Source organism: Esox lucius, chromosome 8 (assembly GCF_011004845.1).
Source record: "Esox lucius isolate fEsoLuc1 chromosome 8, fEsoLuc1.pri, whole genome shotgun sequence".
Lineage (NCBI taxonomy): Eukaryota > Metazoa > Chordata > Actinopteri > Esociformes > Esocidae > Esox > Esox lucius.
Window position 1 is genome coordinate 28,756,085 of NC_047576.1, and position 21,545 is coordinate 28,777,629.

At 43.5% G+C, this 21,545-nt stretch overlaps 1 protein-coding gene across 3 annotated transcripts in view; it reads right to left on the reverse strand.

Moving 5' to 3' along the window:
• raver2 (ribonucleoprotein, PTB-binding 2) overlaps window positions 1-20,203 on the reverse strand; it is a 70,101-nt gene extending 49,898 nt beyond the window's left edge. For 2 of the 3 annotated variants that reach the window (XM_034293594.1, XM_034293593.1), the window contains exons 1-2: window positions 19,812-20,203; window positions 4,700-4,766 (exon numbers count right to left, since the gene is read on the reverse strand). In XM_034293594.1, coding sequence (XP_034149485.1) covers window positions 4,700-4,766; window positions 19,812-20,060 — 316 coding nt within the window. In that variant the 5' untranslated portion in view covers window positions 20,061-20,203. The remainder of the gene's footprint in view (window positions 1-4,699; window positions 4,767-19,811) is intronic. The other variant, XM_029121356.2, reaches the window with a different exon arrangement.
• Window positions 20,204-21,545: the final 1,342 nt, after the last annotated feature.

A 21,545-nucleotide genomic window follows, 5' to 3' on the forward strand; every position in this document is an offset into this window, starting at 1 on the left:
CAATCCCAGATTTAAATACAACATGACACCACAGCATAGAAAAACCAAAGTGGATTTATGGACATTTTACGACAAACTCTTAAGTTGCTGATAGGACCGGAATCCATTTAATTGAGTACAAAACCTCGGGCTCCTCTGATTTCCCATTGTCTTCATTGTAGGGACAGTAAAGCTTGCATAAAAGGTCCACTGTGTTACCAGGATACCCCTGTTGACCCCCTCATTGTGATCAGGCGACAGTTCCAGAACAATGCGCATACCTTTGGAATTCTGAATTCCATTCCGGAGTTCTTTATGAAAGCTCTGCAGCCGGTTTGGCTGGGGCTTCATCCAACTCCAGGGGATATTCCTGGGGATGGGATTGGGATTAGAGGCTAGGTAATGACGAATGCAAATTTAAAAGAACACTTTGTATCAAGGTGATATTACGGATTCCTGGCTATGCCATATTTGTCAAGAGCACTGAAGCAAGAGCAGATTGTTTAAAACAGGGATGAAGAAGGGAAAATCCTGCTCATCGTCTAAAGAGACTGCCAGTTACTGAGCAATGTGCTGGATTAAATCCTCACTGAGAGGGAGGGACAGAGCACGAGTTGACATAGAATTTGGTGTTGCATCAGCGGTTTTCAGGGACACTTGCCTGTACTCATAGTTTATTTTTTACTTTATTTTTATTGCAAAGGCTGAGCGAAATACATCCAATCTACAGCCCTGTGGCCACCCGCCAACCATTGATTAAGATTAGTCACGCTCCGTAGGATAGTATAAACATGGCAAAAGACATCTGTAGAAAGTAGTTTCAAAACATTTACACCACACAATGGCAGGAAAACTGAGTAGAATGGCTGTAAAATGTGCCTTTACATTTTACATATTTAAAACTAAAAAAATTTACTAAGACATTAGACTCCTCCAGGTGAATCAAACAGACATTAGACTCCTCCAGGTGAGTAGCACCCTCTGGGTCCTCACAGAGCTACCCACAGTTCCACAACATCAAGGTCTTTAAATATACAACCAGGTCATTAAATATACTACACAAAATACAAAAGTGCAAATGCATTTTAGTGAATACCATAGATTGTGATAATCATTTAGACATTTACTATTCTAATGGCACTTAAAACTAAAATATTTCAGACCAGCTGATCTGACTTGATACCATTCTTGAGGACCCTTTGGGGCCCATCAGGCAGGAAGTCGCTGATCTGGAGAATGAGGCCACCATTCACCCCTAAGTCAATTAGCCTTTGCAAGAGAATGTGTTTTCATAGTAGTAAAAAAAAAAAAAGAAAGAAAAAAGAGGTAAAAAATAAAAATAAAACTCTAGCAGAGGCCTTCAGGTTGCAGAAGATATTTGTCTGGAGTGTAACATATTATTAAGGTTGAATCTCTATGACTTTTGTATGCAAAAATGACGCTGGTGTAAATGATTGGCCACAGTAGTTTGATGGTGATTAATTAAAACCCAATGCATGCATAGATGTTAAAGCTACTAGTCGAAAATTATTTTGGAGACTAGCTCCTGGTTTCTTTATTATCGGTATAATGTTTGACACTTTCCACGACTTAGGTACAATGCAGATTGTTAGCAAAAACTGAAATAGCATGGTAATTACCTCTTAGTTGAGGGATAAAATCAATAGTAGAATACACAGGGATACCTCCATCATTGAATTGAGGCAATCACATGCTTACAAATAAATTACTGCACAAAATGCTATTTTGTCCTTGTAATCCATCTTAACATTCTATATTTTACCTCTAAGCTTTTATCCCTTTTTCTTTGACCATATCAGAATCACCCTTTACAAAAGCAAGCTTTTTCCTAACAAGGCACTCTGTTAACTCTTCAGATATTGTTATTTAGAAAAACCCTCATAGCTTTTGTTTTAGTCAACATACTTTTACAGGATGTATAAGACATGAGTGTTTGTCAGCTCACTGGCATCTTCACAGGAATCGAAGAAGACCTGCCAATCAGTCATCTGATAGCAGTCTTATCTCCTCTTTACATATTTCAGTCCATAAGTGTACCTCTTTCGTCACTAGCTTTTCTCACTTCTTGCTTCTGAACATATAAACTTGGTTGCGGTCTTTGTGCCACAAAGGTAACAATTTTTACATAGATGTGTTTGATAAAACCCAACAGTCCACTTTCTCTCCATACTGTAGCCTCCTCCAGATGAGTCAGACAAAAGCCAAAGAAAGATGTGCATTTCCTATGAATTCGCTGTCTTTCATTTGTTTTCAAAGGAATTCTCACTTGACAGTTTCGGCTAGCCTCTATCCCAAGAACTCTCTGAAACGCACCACTTATTCCACACAGAAAACTCTCCCTATTGGCTATCGGAGCACTTCCAGAGAAAACCGGGTTATCAGTGCGCTACAGTTAGCATGGAGCCTATATTATGACAGTTTCTCACACACCAATTAAAACCCCAGTAATAAGTATATAATCACAACTAATAAAAAATACCATCTGAGTCTAAATTCCCTCAAAGAGATGCAAACTACTTCCGAACCTTGTGTTTAGCTTGTTCAGTATTAAACGTGCCGACTGTTCACACACATGCTTCCACAGCAGGTCAGTCTACCACGGTTTGAAGCCCTTAAATGGCCCTGTGATCTTTGGTATGCTGCGGAGGACGATCCAGAGAAGAGGGTAGAGAGCGTGTTTGTGTGCGTGCGTGCTTGTGTGAGTGTGTGTGCGTGCGTGTGTGAGGAAAGGGGTTTAAGGAGGTGACTCAGACAGCATACCCAGGTTGACTAATGGTTGACGTCTGGGAGGTCAATCAGGGGTGGGAAGGGGAGATTGTTAGACACACCAGACTCTGGGTTCAAGACCAGGGTCACGAGGGATAACAGGGAGTCTGGATTACTCTAGCTTCAGCTGGTGATTCTGTGTTTAACAAGGGCTAGCGCCGCACCTCACACAAGACACAACCATATATAAACATTAAGAAAGCACGGCGTCCCACAGCTGCTGACGAGGACCATTCAGGCTCCATTAGGGATTAGGGAGCTGTATTAAAGAGTGAACATATTTGCATGAACATACACAGAAACACCTGCACTTACCTTGCCTACAATCACACATACAAACACACACACCGGTCCCATTTCACACTCCCTCTCTCATTATTTCCCATATCCCTTCTTTAATGTCATCCGTCATCTCTTCAAAGGCTATTTATTGGCTTGGGAAACATATTTACATCTCCTTCTCTCTCTCTCTCCATTACACAATACATTTGTATGTGGACTGGAGAGATCACAGTCGTCTCACAGCAAGACCTTGTGTTGAAACCCTGTTTGAGGGACTGTAAGGTGAGAAGCTCAACCCGACCAGACGGAGCCGCTCTACATCCGACGGAAGGCCTGCCCCCTTAAAGTCCTCACCAAAACGGTAGATGGTCACTAAGTGTCCCAAGTGGCACGGTTGGCAGGACCGTTTAATTCCCACAAGAGGCCGGTAGAAAAAAGAAGGAACGTCGGCATCCATTAAGTTGCTCTGAATAAGAGCTAAAGGACTAACACGCAAATGCAAAAATGTGAGGGATGATTGACAGGGGGAGAGGTTACAATGGCCAATCACTATTCAGAATTGGGGGTAAAACGTTCTGGTGCTCTTATGGCTCAGACAGCTATTCTGGGACTCCAGAACAAACACACAATGTGATACATGGGTATCGTGAATCATACCTAAGTGAGTGTTTGTGTGTGTGAAGACACTTTCTGAAAGATTAATAATAGAGTTCAAATGCCGTGGGGTCATTTCTCGGGTGCTGTGTTCGATGTGCCTGAAGTCTAAGAATGATCATGAAAACACTGGACCAGGTCTCTGAGATAATTCAGAACTACTGAGCTGCTGTTACAGTATAAAACATGAATATCAAGACAGTTATCACCACTCCCCACTCTCTCTCAATCCTCTGACTGACAATGTCTTTGAAGTTCCTCCACTTTCAATTGAGATTAGATTTAAAATAGTTCTATCACTGTCTTTAAAAAAAGGGCAATCATTACAATTTCACAGACACTGACAAAGTTCTGCAACTAACTATATTCTCTAAAATGCTTGAAAGCGCGAGAGAGAGCGAGAGAGAGAGATAGAGAGAGAGATAGAGAGAGAGATAGAGAGAGAGATAGAGAGAGAGATAGAGAGAGAGATAGAGAGAGAGAGCGAGAGAGCAAGCAAGCAAGCAAGCAGAGCTGTCAAAATATCATCAAGGGATCTGTTTTAAGAAAATGTTATACAGTGTGGAGAAAGAAAACATTTTCTCAGCCATCCGGTATATACTTGTTCCAGTACTTCAGGACCCATTCTCCCTTGACACAGCACTATGTTAGGCTAATTAACAGTGTGACGTGAGCCGTGGATAAGGCGGTTTTGAGTCACACGCAAATACAGCCCCTCCATCAGATATTAAACATAATTAACCTTTGGTACTCCCACTCGCCCCCTTCTCCCATGTCCTCCCCCACGACACGCTACCCTCTGCTATCTCAGCTGCTTGCCAATCGGCTTTTCAAAAGGCGTTCGATTTCAGGTGTTTGGCTCTCCCTCACGTTCTAGTTTAAATATAGCCATTCCCTCTAACTTGACTCCCCAGGAAAGGAGATGGGACGGGACAGACATGGGGGTGCTCTGTGAAGATGTTGATAATTTGCAGACGTAAAAGGTGGTTTAGTTTACCTGTCCCTTTGTTGCGATCCACGAAGCAGTACTTGAGCTCGTACTCTCTCAGAATCTCATGGACCTCCTTCAGAGAGGGGGGGGGGGGGGGAGACAGAGAGTTTAGACATTAAAAACTGATTATTTGACAGGAATTGAAGTTTATTCATTTCTCCCCCAGAAATACTTTGAGGTCTTTGAGGATGAGGTTCTGTTTTATAATGAATCTCTGGTATTAGAGAAAAAGATCAAACATATACCCAAGTTAAAAATATTAATGGGCCCTTCATAATAACACAGGGGAGACCCATCCAAAACATATTAGAACAAATATTAGCTAAGATACTACGTCCGACATTTATTTTCTATTTCTTGTGGGGGGGAGGCGTGCAAAATATCACGTGACCGTCTGATTCATACACACAACCTTTAGCCAGCACACTTCATTGTTATTGAATATTACTTACAGCGTAGTACTTTAGCGAAGGCTCTAATATAGATTGACAAATAAGAATTTCTTTAAACTTTCATCCAAGCAGAACAAGAGATGGGCTGTATAGAACATCGACGAGAGACAGACACTGTTCTACCTCCCCGTTCTGCTTCACTCAATACCGTACGCTCTGCCTCAACACGCAAACGCACACACCACGCTACAAGTCCTCTTATCAAGGAGGGCCACAAACGCACACACAACGCTACAAGTTCTCTTATCAAGGAGGGCCACAAACGCACACACCTCGCTACAAGTCCTCTTATTAAGGAGGGCCACAAACGCACACACCACGCTACAAGTCCTCTTATCAAGGAGGGCCACAAACGCACACACCACGCTACAAGTCCTCTTATCAAGGAGGGCCACAAACGCACACACCACGCTACAAGTCCTCTTATCAAGGAGGGCCACAAACGCACACACCACGCTACAAGTCCTCTTATCAAGGAGGGCCACAAACGCACACACACAGGGTCACTCAAAGCTAAAAACAGAGCAGCTCTTATGGTATGTAAGAGGAAATCAAAGCACTTCAACAAGCCCACACTCTCCACGCACTATGTAGATAGATGCCTTATCTGACACTTACTCCCACATTGAGAGAACAGAGAAATGGTGTGGGTGGGTGGGGGTTACACCCAACCCCTCTCTCTTCACCATCTCCCCTTCCTCCTCCTCCTTCCCATCATCTCTCCTTTTAGCCAAACACACAACTCCCTGCTGCGCGCTTCGCTCTGCGCCTGTCCGTGGTGAGATTAAACAGAGTTCTTATTTACTTTAACTGTTATGTCCCTGCGCTCACAGACCTGCGATGGGGGGGGGGGGGATTGGTTACTAGCAGGCCGACGAGCCTCTGATAAGCCACTCTGAAGGCCCACATTCAAACACAAAACACACTTCAGTAGTTTAGACCAGTTTAGATACTTGAAAAATGCATGTAGTTCCAGATCATTCTGCTCTGCCCTGAGCCATTTTATTCTGCTGCTCCACGCCGCGCTGTGATGAGTGTTAATGCATCTAAAAGGAGGTGACATTTTGAGCAAAGTCTGTCGGTATTACAGCATCAGCCCCCACCGGAGTCCCTGCGGTGTCTTTACTGGGTTGTGACTCATCACTGTTTTTCTGGGTTGGGAGTCTTAACTGTATTTAATTTGGTTGTGACACCCTGCTGGGTTGTGACTCCTAGCGGCGTCCCTGCTGGGTTGTGACTCCTAGCGGCGTCCCTGCTGGGTTGTGACTCCTAGCTGTGTCGTGACTCCAACTGTGTCTCTGCTGGGTCGTGACTCCAACTGCGTCCCTGCTGGGTCGTGACTCCTAGCTGCGTCCCTGCTGGGTTGTGACTCCTAGCTGCGTCCCTGCTGGGTTGTGACTCCTAGCTGCGTCTCTGCTGGGTTGTGACACCTGTATGCTACTTGGTTGTGACTCCTAGCTGTGTCCCTGCTGGGTTGTGACACCTGTATGCTACTTGGTTGTGACTCCTAGCTGTGTCCCTGCTGGGTTGTGACTACTAGCTGTGTCTCCGCTGGGTTGTGACACCTGTATGCTACTTGGTTGTGACTCCTAGCTGTGTCCCTGCTGGGTTGTGACTCCTAGCTGTGTCCCTGCTGGGTTGTGACTCCTAGCTGTGTCTCTGCTGGGTTGTGACTCCTAGCTGTGTCCCTGCTGGGTTGTGACTCCTAGCTGTGTCTCTGCTGGGTTGTGACTCCTAGCTGTGTCCCTGCTGTGTCGTGACACCTGTGCGCTACTTGGTTGTGACTCCTAGCTGTGTCCCTGCTGGGTTGTGACTACTAGCTGTGTCTCTGCTGGGTTGTGACTCCTAGCTGTGCCCCTGCTGTGTCGTGACACCTGTGCGCTACTTGGTTGTGACTCCTAGCTGTGTCCCTGCTGGGTTGTGACTCCTAGCTGTGTCTCTGCTGGGTTGTGACTCCTAGCTGTGTCTCTGCTGGGTTGTGACTCCTAGCTGTGCCCTGCGGTGTCGTGACACCTGTGCGCTACTTGGTTGTGACTCCTAGCTGTGTCCCTGCTGGGTTGTGACTCCTAGCTGTGTCTCTGCTGGGTTGTGACTCCTAGCTGTGTCTCTGCTGGGTTGTGACTCCTAGCTGTGCCCTGCGGTGCTGACAGGTTTCAAACATTAAAGAGTACAGAGAGAGATTGAACTAACTAATAAGTGTTGAACTAACTCATCAGTATCTTTTTACTAAGAGAACAAATCCCAAATAGCACCCTATTTACTTTTTATCAACCCAATGTGGCGCGCTATTCAAGCCCAGCCCTATATGAGCGCTGGTCAAAAGTAGTGCACTATGTAGTGGACTATAAAGTCTATTTAGGGAATAGTGCACCATTCGGGATTCAGGCTAATTCACTGGACTATTGGATACAGTGAGGCGAGCTGTCTAAACACATCTCCACTCAGAGAGACATATACTGCATGCAACACAGAGCCCCATTCCCATTCTCTCTCTCTCTCTCTCTCTCTCTCTCTCACTTGCTCACGCACGCACGCACGCAGACAGACTCTTTCCCTCTCCCTCAGTCTCTCCCTGCCTAATATGTCTCCATCCACAGACAGTAATGGATCTTAAATGAGTAAAAAGCCTTCCCGGACACAATATATAAGATATGGATTATGCCATACGTCAGAATTTCTTGTTGCTTTTACAATCCCTGTCATAAAAATGTAATGGGTCAAGAAATAATTTGATCTGTGGTGAACATGTGGCCTTGAATCAAGCCTCCCAAATGGCATCCTATTTTTTACTTTCTAGGCAGGCTGGCTGACCAGAGCTGAGCAGCTGAGATCACAAGCAGCTGATTCTCTTAGCTATGACATTCATGGATTTGCACTTCAACGGTTGTACCTGACAAACACCACATGCATGCACACACTTTATCTTTCAACATCCTTGTGGGGACCAAAAAATGATGCCCATTCAAAGTGCTATTTTTCTTAACCCCTATACTTGACCGCATGAACACTCATTTGAAACCCAACCACACCTGCTCACCTCAATTCTTACCATAATCCCGAATCCCTAAACCTAACATCTAAGGCAAAAATATCCCTTATCCTCATGGAGACCGGTGAAATGTCCACAAGAGCTCAAATGTCCCTAGTTGTCCTTTGCTGCATGGATAATTGGCACTCAGCAGTAGAACAAAAACCTCATGTCTGCCCTCAAGCCGAAGAGGCTTAATCAGATTGTTTACGGACAAACAGATGGACAGTGGTCTGAGAACATGTCGGATAATACCGGGAGAGACAGGGAAGTTGAGGGATTACAGCGAGAAACCAGGTGAGAGAAGGAGCATCTGCAGCACACAGTCAGCCTACCAGTGAGTTTTATTTCTGGTTTACTAGAAGGCCAGCATAGGTTAGCGATGGCCAGGGAATACAGGGGACGTTGTCAACGCCTCTGACCCACACCGGACTCCTTAGATACGGTATGACAACCCCTCCTACTCCCTTGATCATGTTCCGAGCTGGTCTGGAAAGGCCTTAAGGACAATATAATCACTGCATTCCTGTCAGACACATGTACAGTTAGTTGTATTCTGGATTCATTTAACCAAGTGGCTTCTGATCTCTCCTTTCTCTGGCCTTTAAAGATCGAGAAACTTCTATGCATATACCCATTTACTGCCTATACACTCCCCACGGAGCTGGCTAGCTGCAGCTCACCATGCTAACTTTTCATGCTAACTCCCACGTCTCTGCATCGTGTTTCTGAATATATAGGGTTGAAAGGCCAAAGACAAACAGCCGTCAGCAATTTCAACAAATGTTTCAAAAATAAACCGCCTATTCAGCCTAAGGTGCTGTTCTTTAACTCTGGTATCGATATGACCAGAAGTGGGCAGGGAGCTACGGTTATTTATTTATAGTTGGCAAATATTTTTGATGGGGAGTAACAAACATTACAAAACCATACAGGCCACAGATCGAAAATACATTACACTAAAAAGAACACTGAAAGGTTTAATAAGTCAGGTAGCACACAAACTGAGCTCTGGGTGGGTGGAGAGAATTCACATCAGGAGGACTGGAGTCTTCCATGCAGAACATACAAGCCCACAGTCAAACTCGCTGGGCCGGCTGCCATGAGGTTGTCCTGAGGTGGAACTTGCGTACGCCAATCATTTACTTTCTATCAAATTCTACCGACATTGTTTATTAGACTACAAAACATAGGCTATTTCATTTAAGAAGCAGGAATTAAATGTTATGGGGGATGAGATTACTCCATAAAGTTATAATGCAGGAAGTAAGCAGGACGTTATAACTTCCTGTCCTGTTTGATCATCAGGGATTAACTTCCTGTCCTGTGAGATCATCAGGGATTAACTTCCTGTCCTGTGAGATCATCAGGGATTAACTTCCTGTCCTGGATGTGGAAGCATGATTGTTAATGACCTGGTGATTTCCTTTATGAAGTGTGCAACAGGTGGCTCACAAGAGCATAGCATCCACACCCACACTTCTCTGTCCTGGCACCCCAATGGTGAATCCATCCTCCCTTTGAAGCTAGGACAACAGTCCCTGCCCGTTTCCAGAGGACATCTGAAACCCTCCCTTTTCAAAGAGCATCCAAAATAACTCCACTGACATCCCAGTGTAGCCTTTGTGAAAACAAATGACGACAATCTTGATTATCAGTATCGTCCTCCTTGAAGCACTTTGCTGATGGGCACTTGATTGAATAGAATGTTCTTACTTCTGAGATGCGTTACTGTACCGACTCCTTGTCTTAAAATGAATGTGTGGTAGAAATTCTTATTCCATAGTACAATAATATCATATTGCTTATTCTAAGTATAATCAAGTCATTTAGTGAGGCCATTATGCGTTTCGACTCTACTCACTTTCGACTCAGCTCAACCTTCAACAGAGAGCTTTATGAACTGACTCTGCTGAGTGTGTTGTTAACTGCTCCAGGTTTGCAAATCTTGAATAAAGCTTTACCTGTGAAAATAATCTACAGTCTGTGCCTTTCCCATTTAGTGATTTCCACAACAATTTGGCGACGAGGATGGGATGGCTAAATCCATTCACTGATCGTTCCCGGGGACTCCCAGGTTAATTGCGCGCAGGGACCACAACAGTGGGGTTCAGGGAGCAGAAGTGACCCGCATCGGACCTGGGAGGGAGCGTCAGTGGATGGATACGCCATCCCCAACATAAAAACTAAAGGGTGAGACTGAGTTTCTTCTTACAATAACTCCATTGGGGGGAAATGTTCTAAAGACCTTTTATAAAACCTGTTGGGGCCCCTCGTGGAACAGGCTGCGCAGTAAACAGTTTTTGGGAAACTAATTCATCGAGGATGAATATATAGGCAAGATAATTGATGACATGGCATAGATGTATACGGAAAAAAATAAAAACCCTAAAATAAATGGAAATAATACACATTTTAAAAAAATTATAAAAAGAGAGAGAAGAATTGACAAAATTGCATGGTTTGTTGATAAGTGCGGAAATGGCAATATCTCCCTAAACTAAAATTCTGGATAGCAGCATCTCCTAAATGCCCATGTAAATCACCAAGGATCTAACAACCTTGTTTCTTCCTCTTCAGCGTCCCCCTGTTGCTGGTCTTCCTCCTCCCCCTCTTCTCCCCGTTACTCGTCGGTCTGAAAACATGTTCATGCAGAGTTCCAATAAACCGAAGCCGAGAGAGAACAACACATTCACGTGTACACCATCAGATCTCACTCTCCCTCTATCTGACCTCTTCCTATTGCACGCCCTTTCTAACACTGCCTACAGCTCTCTCGTTCTCCAATATGCCTCTCCCCAGGCATTGTGCTGAGAGGAGAGGCAGCTGAGGCAGGTGGCAAGCCGAAGGCCGGGGCTTGTTTTTCAGTCACCTCGCCTGATCTCGCCCTCGCCCGTGTCTCTCCTTGGAGCTCAGGACTCATGTAAGGGCAAGGCAGAACATGGGCGCCTCAGCAACACAGCCCGCAGCAGAATGGCAGAGCCTCCTCACATATCATGGAACCAGCCAAACTCTTATCACAGCCACGGACGTTACAATGTGCTTTCAAAGGCAAAGGTATAGTATGTTAGTACCTTGCAATTCTAAGGTGCACTGATTGGCCACTGGAACTCATGGAAGCCGCATGCCACTGACATTGCAAAGCCCGTTAGCACACAAACTGAAGTGGTTTGTGCCACTAAAAGGACTTTCCCTTGTTGCCACTTTGGCACCGTAGGTAATTCTGTTCCTCAACTTATCAAACGCCTAGTAAATTATTGAAAATACAAATTTTCTGATGTTTAGGTTGAGCAAAGTGTGACTGGAAGCATATCAGAAGATATGTCTTGATCTTTGATGCTCCTGAATCTGCTGTAGAGTTGTTGCCGAGGCAAAGCCATAACCACAGATTGGAAATGAAAGCTCTCTACCATCCCAGTTTTTTTTTTTAAATATATTCTAAATAAATAAACATTGTCACATGTACTCCAGTCAGAATACACTGACTACAGTATTATATAAAGTGTCAGTCTCAGCTTCTCAAATGGAAACTTGTGAAGGAGAATTGAACGCAGAATTGGAATACAATGATACAAAGAATTTCTGCTCCAATTAGGATGGCGTCTCAATCCCAGCTTCTGAGCCAGTGCCAGAGACAAACAGGCAAACAGACAGCATGGCAGGAGACAGGGGGGCTCTGGTAAACAGGTAAACAGAAAGCATAGCAGAAAAGTATTTCTGTGCGGCCTGTCTCTCTTCCTTCAGCCTGTCTCTCTCTCTCTCTACACACCACAGAACACACTGCTACATATCAGTAGCAGTCTTAAGACGGGGTGGACCATGATTTTGTCTTTAGGGCCACATCAGCATTTAAAGATTCAGCAAGCGGTTGCAAGGGCATTTGAAAATGCATACATCAGGTCAATCAAAATACATACCAAATCCCAAACTAGTTATACCAAGTATGAAACTGTTCTGTACATTATTCTAAATAATCATACTAAAACCACTTACGGGATGGATTTTGCTTCAGACAACCGGTCTCCTATTCCAATCCCTTTATCGCTCCGTCTCTCTATACTGGAACTCACTCTAAGGATGCACAATGAATCAAATTCACAATAGTACCACATGCAATAGGAGATTAAGAATGCCCCTTGGGTGTTCTGTTTTTCTGAACTCTACTGGTCTTAGTTGTAATGCAAGGAGGTCCTCAAGGCACCTGTGGAGTTCATCAAGGAACCACTGCTAGTTAATGGTTCATATTTGCATGTACAGTTGAGGGCTTCATGAAGGAAATCTAGTGGGACGACCCAGAAAGCATTCAGATACATCCGTTTTATGATCTGTTACTGTGAATATTTTCATCTGATCTGTTCTATTGCCATCACATGTTAATGTTTAAAGGTTTATGAGTTCCTCTAGAGCCTAAGCAAATTGCACATATAAAGTAACCATATTATTACTGTATTTAGCAATGTATCAGCAATGATCACAGTTATTTTATTACAATATGTAATATGCATACATTAAGACATTTTAAATTTAAAATGTACAAACGTAGCAGGATGAACAGTGAAAGCCACATAAATATGGCAAACTCAAATATTCTGATTCCACACAAAGGAGCTTTAATGGGTGTGATGGTGCATGGCATCCAGGGCAGCCAATCGGGGGCCCCACAAGAACGCTGGTCTTATCGTTGAATGTAATAACCGCAATTATATTATACTTTCACCTCTACAATGTTATTTTAAAAAGTTTAAGCCCCCTATCACAAAAAGGTTCTGTTTTGAAAATGTGTTTTAAAAAGATTATTTCCCCATTTAATGCAGCCATGACTGTTTCCCCATTCTCTCTTTCCCTCCACTTCACTTTTTTCAAAGTCTACAGCCATGCCTGCTGATGGGGCCTGCAGAGGCCGAACACTGCTCAACCTTACAGAGGAGAAATGAGCATCTGCGACGATAGATACAAGTCAAGAGCTCTGTTTATTTACTGTTGATGTTTATTCACTGTACAGCAGTAATCAGCTGGGGGATGGTACATAGTTGACGTTTTTTCACTGCACAGCAGTATTCACTTGGGTGGTACGAGGTAGATATTTATTCACTGTACAGCAGTAATCACTTGTGTGGTAGCAGGTCAGTGTTTATTCACTGCAAAGCAGTAACCACTTGGGTGGTACCAGGACAGTGTTTATTCACTGCACAGCAGTAATCACATGTGTGGTACCAGGTCGGTGTTTATTCACTGCACAGCAGTAATCACTTGGGTGGTACCAGGTTGGTGTTTATTCACTGCACAGCTTTAATGCAGGTTCAGATGTATTGTTAAAATACAGTATCTCACAAAGTGAGTACACCCCTCACATTTTTGTAAATATTTGAGTATATATCTTTTCATGTGACAACACTGAAGAAATTAGACTTTGCTACAGTGTAAATTAGTGAGTGTACAGCTTGTACAACAGTGTACATTTGCTGTCCCCTCAAAATAACTCAACACACAGCCATTAATGTCTAAACTGCTGACAACAAAAGTGAGTACACATATGAGTGAAAATGTCCAAATTGGGCCCAATCAGCCATTTTCCCTCCCCGGTGTCATGTGACTCATTAGTGTTGCAAGGTCTCAGGTGTGAATGGGGAGCAGGTGTGTTAAATTTGGTGTTATTGCTCTCACACTTCCTCATACTGGTCACTGGAAGTTCAACATGGCACCTCATGGCAAAGAATTGTTGCTCTACATAAAGATTGCCTAGTCTATAAGAAGATTGCCAAGACCCTGAAACTGAGCTGCAGCACAGTGGCCAAGACCATACAACGGTTTAACAGGACAGGTTCCCCTCAGAACAGGCCTCGCCATGGTTGACCAAAGAAGTTGTCTTTGGGAAACAGACATATGAGTGCTGCAGAGGTTGAAGGGGTGGGGGTCTGCCTGTCAGTGCTCAGACCATAAGCCGCACACTGCATCAAATTGGTCTGCATGGCTGTCGTCCCAGAAGGAACTCTTCTAAAGATGATGCACAAGAAACAGTTTGCTGAAGACAAGCAGACTAAGGACATGGATTACTGGCAGACTAAGGACATGGATGTCCTGTGGTCTGATGAGACCAAGATAAACTTATTTGGTTCAGATAGTGTCAAGCATGTGTGGCGGCAACCAGGTGAGGAGTACAAAGACAAGTGTGTCTTGCCTACAGTCAAGCATGGTGGTGGGAGTGTCATGGTCTGGGGCTGCTTGAGTGCTGCTGGCACTGGGGAGCTACAGTTCTTTGAGGGACCCATGAATGCCAACATGTACTGTGACATACTGAAGCAGAGCATGATCCCCTCCCTTCGGAGACTGGGGCGCAGGGCAGTATTCTAACATGATAACGACCCCAAACACACCTCCAAGACCACCACTGCCTAGCTAAAGAAGCTGAGGGTAAAGGTGATGGACTGGCCAAGCATGTCTCCAGACCTAAACCCTATTGAGCATCTGTGGGGCATCCTCAAATGGAAAGTGGAGGAGCGTAAGCTCTCTAACATCCACCAGCTCTGTGATGTCGTCATGGAGGTGTGGAAGAGGACTCCAGTGGCAACCTGTGAAACTCTGGTAAACTCCATGCCTAAGAGGGTTAAGGCAGTGCTGGAAAATGATGGTGGCCACACCAAAAATTGACAACTGGCCCATTTGGAAATTTTCACTTAGGGGTGTACTCACTTTTGTTGCCAGCGGTTTAGACATGGCCAAATATTTGAGTATCTTTTCATGTGACAACACTGAATAAATGACACTTTGCTACAATGTAAAGTATTGAGTGTACAGCTTGTATAAGAGTATACATTTGCTATCCCCTCAAAATAACAACAGGGGGGACAACAAATTTACACTGTTATACAAGCTGTACACTCAATACTTTACATTGTAGCAAAGTGTCATTTCTTAAGTGTTGTCACATGAAAAATGTGAGGGGTGTACTCAGTTCTGTGAGATACTGTATATTGCTCACCTGTCTATGGCAGGGGGACAAGTCATGAGAAAAGGAGCAATGAAAATATTTGTCTTCAAAAATTTGCTCCCAAATTAAAATGATGGAAAACTATGTAGGAGAAATACTAGCATTTTCATGAAGGTAGAAATAAAAAAAAACCGATATATTGTGGTGTCAAAACACAATCCCAAAATGGATTTTTCACCCATCACTAATAATCCGCATGCATGTAGTAATGGTTCCCATCTTTCAGTATTATAAAAATTATAATATGTTTGTAAAATTCTATGAGATAATAGGAGAAAGACAGGGTTTTGAAGCTCTGCTCATTTCATGTAATTACACATGGTTGGGAAATCATTTATATTTGGGTCAATATTTATAATTACTAATAATAGCAGACCTGACGTTCCCCGGTCTATTGTGCCACCAATTGTTTGATTAAATGTGTATTTTAACCTTAATGTAAATTACATTGAAATATACAGATATTCCAAATGAGACACATTCATTGCAAGAGTTAAACATCATTAATTTAAGATGTTGTTCAAAGGTAAGTATTTTTTCTTTAACTCCTCAATATACAACTTATAATATACCTAATATACATCAGTGGCATGTACAGTGGGGAGAACAAGTATTTGATAAACTGCAAAAATTGGCAGTGTTTCCCACTTACAAAGCATGTAGAAGTCTCTCATTTTTATCATAGGTACTCTTCAACTGTGAGTGACGGAATCTAAAACAAAAATACAGAAAATCACATTGTATGATTTTTAAGTAATTAATTTGCATTTTATTGCATGACATAAGTATTTGATACATCAGAAAAGCAGAACTTAATATTTGGTACAGAAACCTTTGTTTGCAATTACAGAGATCATATGTTTCCTGTAGTGCACCTTAGAATTGTTTCCTGACCAGGTTTGCACACACTGCAGCAGGGATTTTGGCCCACTCCTCCATACAGACCTTATCCAGGACCTTCAGGTTTTGGGGCTGTCGCTGGGCAATACGGATCAGCTCCCTCCAAAAATGTTCTACTGGGTTCAGGTCTGGAGTCTGGCTAGGCCACTCCAGGACCTTGAGATGCTACTTACAGAGCCACTCCTTAGTTGCCCTGGCTGTGTGTTTCGGGTCGTTGTCAAGCTGGAAGACCCAGCCACGACCGATCTTCAATGCTCTTACTGAGGGAAGGAGGTTGTTAGCAAAGATCTCGCGATACATGGCCCCATCCATCCTCCCCTCAATACGGTGCAGTCGTCATACAATGTGATTTTCTGGATTTTTGTTTTAGATTCCGTCACTCACAGCTGAACAGTACCTATGATAAAAATTACAGACCTCTACATGCTTGGTACGTAGGAAAACCTGCAAAATCGGCAGTGTATCAAATACTTGTTCTCCCCACTGTAAACCACTGTAATTTCTAGAAAAAAGTGTTTAAAATAATTTCAACAATTTATTTGCCCTCCAAAAATAAATAAAAAATGCCCAGCCCACGCCATTAAACAGAGGTACTGTTTTTGGGCACCACCTAGATTTGGAACCCTGGATCTACTGTGTCAGCTCCACATCATCCACTGCAGGCAGACAGTCAGCCCCACACCAGTCAGTCAGCTCTACGCCAGTCAGACAGACAGTCAGTTCTATGCCAATCAGTCAGTCAAGCTGCACCCCTCAGCTCCCTGTCAGCCATTTCAGTCCCCTTAGGGAGTTTCTCAGTGAGGAGGCTACTCATTATATCAATACTAATTACCAATCAAAGTAAAATACTAATAGGTTTATTCAGCCATGAGTGTTTCTGTGGGGCAGTCTTTGGGGTATTAGGCTGGGTGTTTGTAAAAGCACGTTATGGCAACTGCTGATGTAAAAAGGACTTTATAAAATGATCTGATTGATGTATTAACATACTTTTCAGGATTGTTAGTCCCCTTAAGTATAGTAACCCATGCTAAAACAGTGAAGACCTTTTTTCGGGCCACACAACATTTTAAGCTCGGAGTTAACATTTGGCTGAGGGCTATTTTGAGGTGTGACAATGGGTAATTCCTTTGCTTTTCCTTTACATTTAAACTGGAATTTTCTGAGCAGGTTTTCATTAAAATTGTTATAGAATAATAAAATGTTACGTGAGTTGGCACCAGTGGAATGTTGTTGTGGCAGCACTCAAGTTGCAGCCTACATGGGGCACATTAGGAGATATTAGGCTATTGGGCTTCTTTGATGCATTCAAGACTGAAGCTACTTAATCAAGATATGATGAACGACAGGCAACATCAGTCTGCCTGGCCAGCACCTGCCTCACTCTCACTGTAAGTCCCACTCCCACAGCTCCTTTGCTTCTCCTGCGTTGCAGCTACAGTACAGCTCCTAAAATATAGCTTTTCTCCAACACCAGGTATTTGCTTTTATGATGATTAGGACCTGTTAGTGGTAGTTCTGTAAAAAGAAATAAGACTGCATTATGGGTTGTGTGTGTATTGCATTATGGGTTGTGTGTGTGGATGTGATATAATTCCTGTGGGGACCAGAATTGGGAAGAAGTTTAGACTCAGACATAACCGGTTAGGTTTAGGTATTAGGGATAGGTTAAGTTCAGGCAAAAAGCTTAGCTTACTAAGATGGAACACGGATTTCAGATTTTCCAGAGGGAGATACTCACACACACACACACACACACACACAGAGAGAGAGAGAGCGACAGCACCTGCATGTGTCTAACCTGTCCCCGAATCTTGAATAATTAAACAGCAACTGATAGCCAGAGGTGAGGTTGTAGTATGATGCATTTTCTGCCCCCCCCCACCCCAACCACCATACGTACCCTCATTGTGATGACAGCTTTTTCACAAAATATTCCTGGATTATGATAGGCACAGCAAAACCTTCAAATCAACATCCATCTCCTTTCAGGCTGCTTCCCCTCCCTACATACCCCTCCTTGCCTCTCTCCCTCCACCCCCTCCTCCCTCGCATTGACCTCAGGGTCGTCAGCAGAGCTCCATCATCCCACACCTGACACCACCCACCGTGGACCAGTGCCATGTTAACTTGGGGCTTTGGCTCATGCCACTCCATTCAACAGCAGAGGTGTTCGTTGAGGAGGACTGGAAAGGGCCTAGGATTAAGCAGGTCGAAACTGACTGACGACTCTGAGGAGGAACGTCAAGGTAAGGGGGAGAGCGGAGGAATCACATCAAGATTCCACAAACCACAGAGGGTTTCCCATTTCAATCAATCAACCTGGCAGTGGATCAATTCAGCTCTCCAGCGTTTGGCTTCAGGGAAAACCCACTCGCTCAAATGGGACACAGTGGTGCTCAAACTGCATGTGTGTGTGGTGTTATATGACAATGTCGGTGACGGCAGTGTGTGTGTGTGTGTATTTCTACATACAGGCACACATACATTGGCCGGCAAGGGAGACAGGAGACCTGACACACTGAATCGGAGTAGACAACCTCCCTTCTCTCTTTTCCTGACTACCTCTTCGGTCTCATCAAACGGCGCTCGGTCTGCCATGGCGCCTTCTGAGATGTGTTGACACTAACTAGGTGGAGACCGGCTTTTTCTCTCCATCTCGGTCTCCATCTCACCTGGCTTGCATTCTGGCTCCAGCTTTAGTGTTTCTCACACTGTCTCACCTGCTCCTCCAGCATCATTGGGCTTTGCGTGGGATGGTCCTTTCTGGTTGTCTCCTTTCACTGGCACCCTGCCTACCTCTGGCTGAGAAATGTTAGCTAGTTGCTACACCCGGGAGGAATTTAAAATCAGCCTATAGTTTATTACGATTCCTTCAAGACCAAATACCACCAGAATGACTCCAATAGTAGTCAAGGCTAGAAACAGAACATAACAGTAGACCCGCTGTAATACAAGCAGTTACAGAAAAACGCTAATACAACTAATGTAATTCTCGAGTGAATAAACATATTCCAATCTTTATATTTACCAATACCCCTATAATAAAATGTAGTGCGTTGTTAGAACATGTCCAGCGTAACATTATGAACAGTGCCAGAGGGGAATATTAACAGATTTCCCCACCTGCTGAATTAAAACATTCCTACTGCCCTACAATATAAACACTTGAAGTTAAAAATGTATCATTAAATATCTTAGAGATGAAGAATTTCCACACAAATATCCTGCTTTGCGGTGTTATTCGTTATGACGTTGAACGTCGATTGTATGTTACACTGTAACTCTAAAAACCAGCCGCGCATATTAACTAAAAAGTTAAATGACAAGTCTGTCAGTGCCGTTTCGCGTCTTTTTGGTAAATTGTAGTTAAAGCTACTCAGGAGTTCTCCCTAGACGCAAATATTTGAGTCCATCGGTCACACTGAAGAAATTAAGAAACTCGAGACTGTTGTTTAATATCATTCTGTGTTACAACTTAATTTTAAATAATTTACTTTGTATAACGGTCCCTCCATGAATTATACAAAACGTTTTATTGCATGTCAGAATTAGATGTTAGATCGAGTAAAAAAGTATACGCAACATTTCCAAACAGCTCTCTTAAAACCACTTAAGTTAATTGTGTTCGCTTTCCTGCATATAAACTACAAATTGCTGTAAGCCTGGATATTTTTTTTTTACTTTAACAAGTGGCACGCAGCCCAGCGCAACCAAATAACTTTCGCTCCATCCAAATTGAAAATAGTGTACCTGGTTGGTTGTATCTTGAGGCAGGTTTTTAATTAGGATTTTCCTCCTGTTGCTCAGCTCCCGGCGAGTTTTCTCCAGCCTCTTCTCAATTTCCTCCGGTTCCAAATCCGGTAAGTCTCGGAGACTGGTCCCCTCGGATGCTGCGTCCTCATCCTGTCGACTCAACGGGCTGTCAGAATCCGTGAAAGGTGCATTTTCCTGGTTCAAAGAGTGAACGCTCGGCGGCTGGATGGAGGAAGCTGCCGCCATCTTGAGTAGCTGTGATAGAAAGTGAGTGGAGGCAACGATAGGTGGGCGTCTGTGTTTTTGTTTCTCTTATCTGAATGAGAGCAGGGCAAACGAGAAAGGTACGCACATGAAGCCAGGCCCCGGCGTGGTACAATAGTTACGCTGTGCGCTTTGCGACCCCCACCGTTAAGAAAACGAATAATACGTAGCAATAACACTAAAAAAGAATATTGTATCGCCATCCTGTGGTAGACTAAACTCTAAACCAAATCAACACTAACTGTCAATCAGCAAGTGTAGAGATTACAGCCAATTCAGAGGGAAGGACACTCATCTACAGTTTTCAGAAATGCATTCATACTGACATGCTCCTCCAAATATACATTGCTTTTCAACAGAAACTCTTGGCACTGATGGATGAAGGCCTCAGGCAAGTCTTTATTTAGGCTATAAATAATAAATATATAGTCCTAAAATAAAACTAGGAGGAAAGAAATCTGAGGGGCATGCTCATCTGCTGTGCACATTATGAACATGAATGGGTAGGACCATTTTGTCATCCAGCTGAAGTCAGTCAAGCCTTTCAGAGTCAGTCAATCCGTGGGTGGAGGCTGCAAGCCACAGAATGACTGAGCCGCACATGGCAGATTTCCAGAGGCCCTCACAATGGTCATGAACTGTGTATGTGAATGCTTCAGACCTTAACATACTTATCAGGGAAAATAATTTAACACTAAGGTAATATTTACAGAGCAGTAATATTTAAGGGATAAAATAAACCAGAGTAAAAAAAATTATGTAATTTTCTTTTTTCCAACATACACACTAGCACAATGAAAGGATTGATACATCCTGTACTCAAATGGCAAATTAAATGACAGGCTTCAGACTGAAGCGGAACTGTACCTTGTTTGTGCATCAATGCAGCAATCAAACTAAGCCACCTAATGTCTGACAAGAGGGCGAATGCATTAACGTGTCTATTCCAGGGATATAGGCTCAAACAAGATGGGTTTAAATAATAGCATTCTCTACACTATTGTTAGCGACCCTACTTGAAAAATCAGGTGTCAATATCTTGACAGATAGGAAGAGATGAATCATTGAACCGTGTTTTCTCTGAAATGACGGTTGGTGATGCTTGTCAGTTAATAGATGCCATGATTCATTCAAATCAGTGAGAAAACTGAAATTATCAAATTTTCTTTCCCTCTCTCGCCCACCCACACGCGCGAGAAACACCCCCTTAAAAGCTTGTCACTGTTCTCACTCATGCAAAAATCAAGAGGTTCTTCACATGTAAAAAGCAAGGCTGCCAATCGAACTACATACAGCAGTACAAATTGGGATGGGGAGCGCTGCACTGCTCTGAGAATGATTCACAGCTCCGCTGAGTGGGAGTAAGAGAAGACAAGAGGAGATCTCAGTGCTCGTCGGGACCTGTGAGTGGGTGTCGGCGAGTGGCTGAGCGGGCAAAGCGAGTCCCTGGGACGCATGTTTATGTGA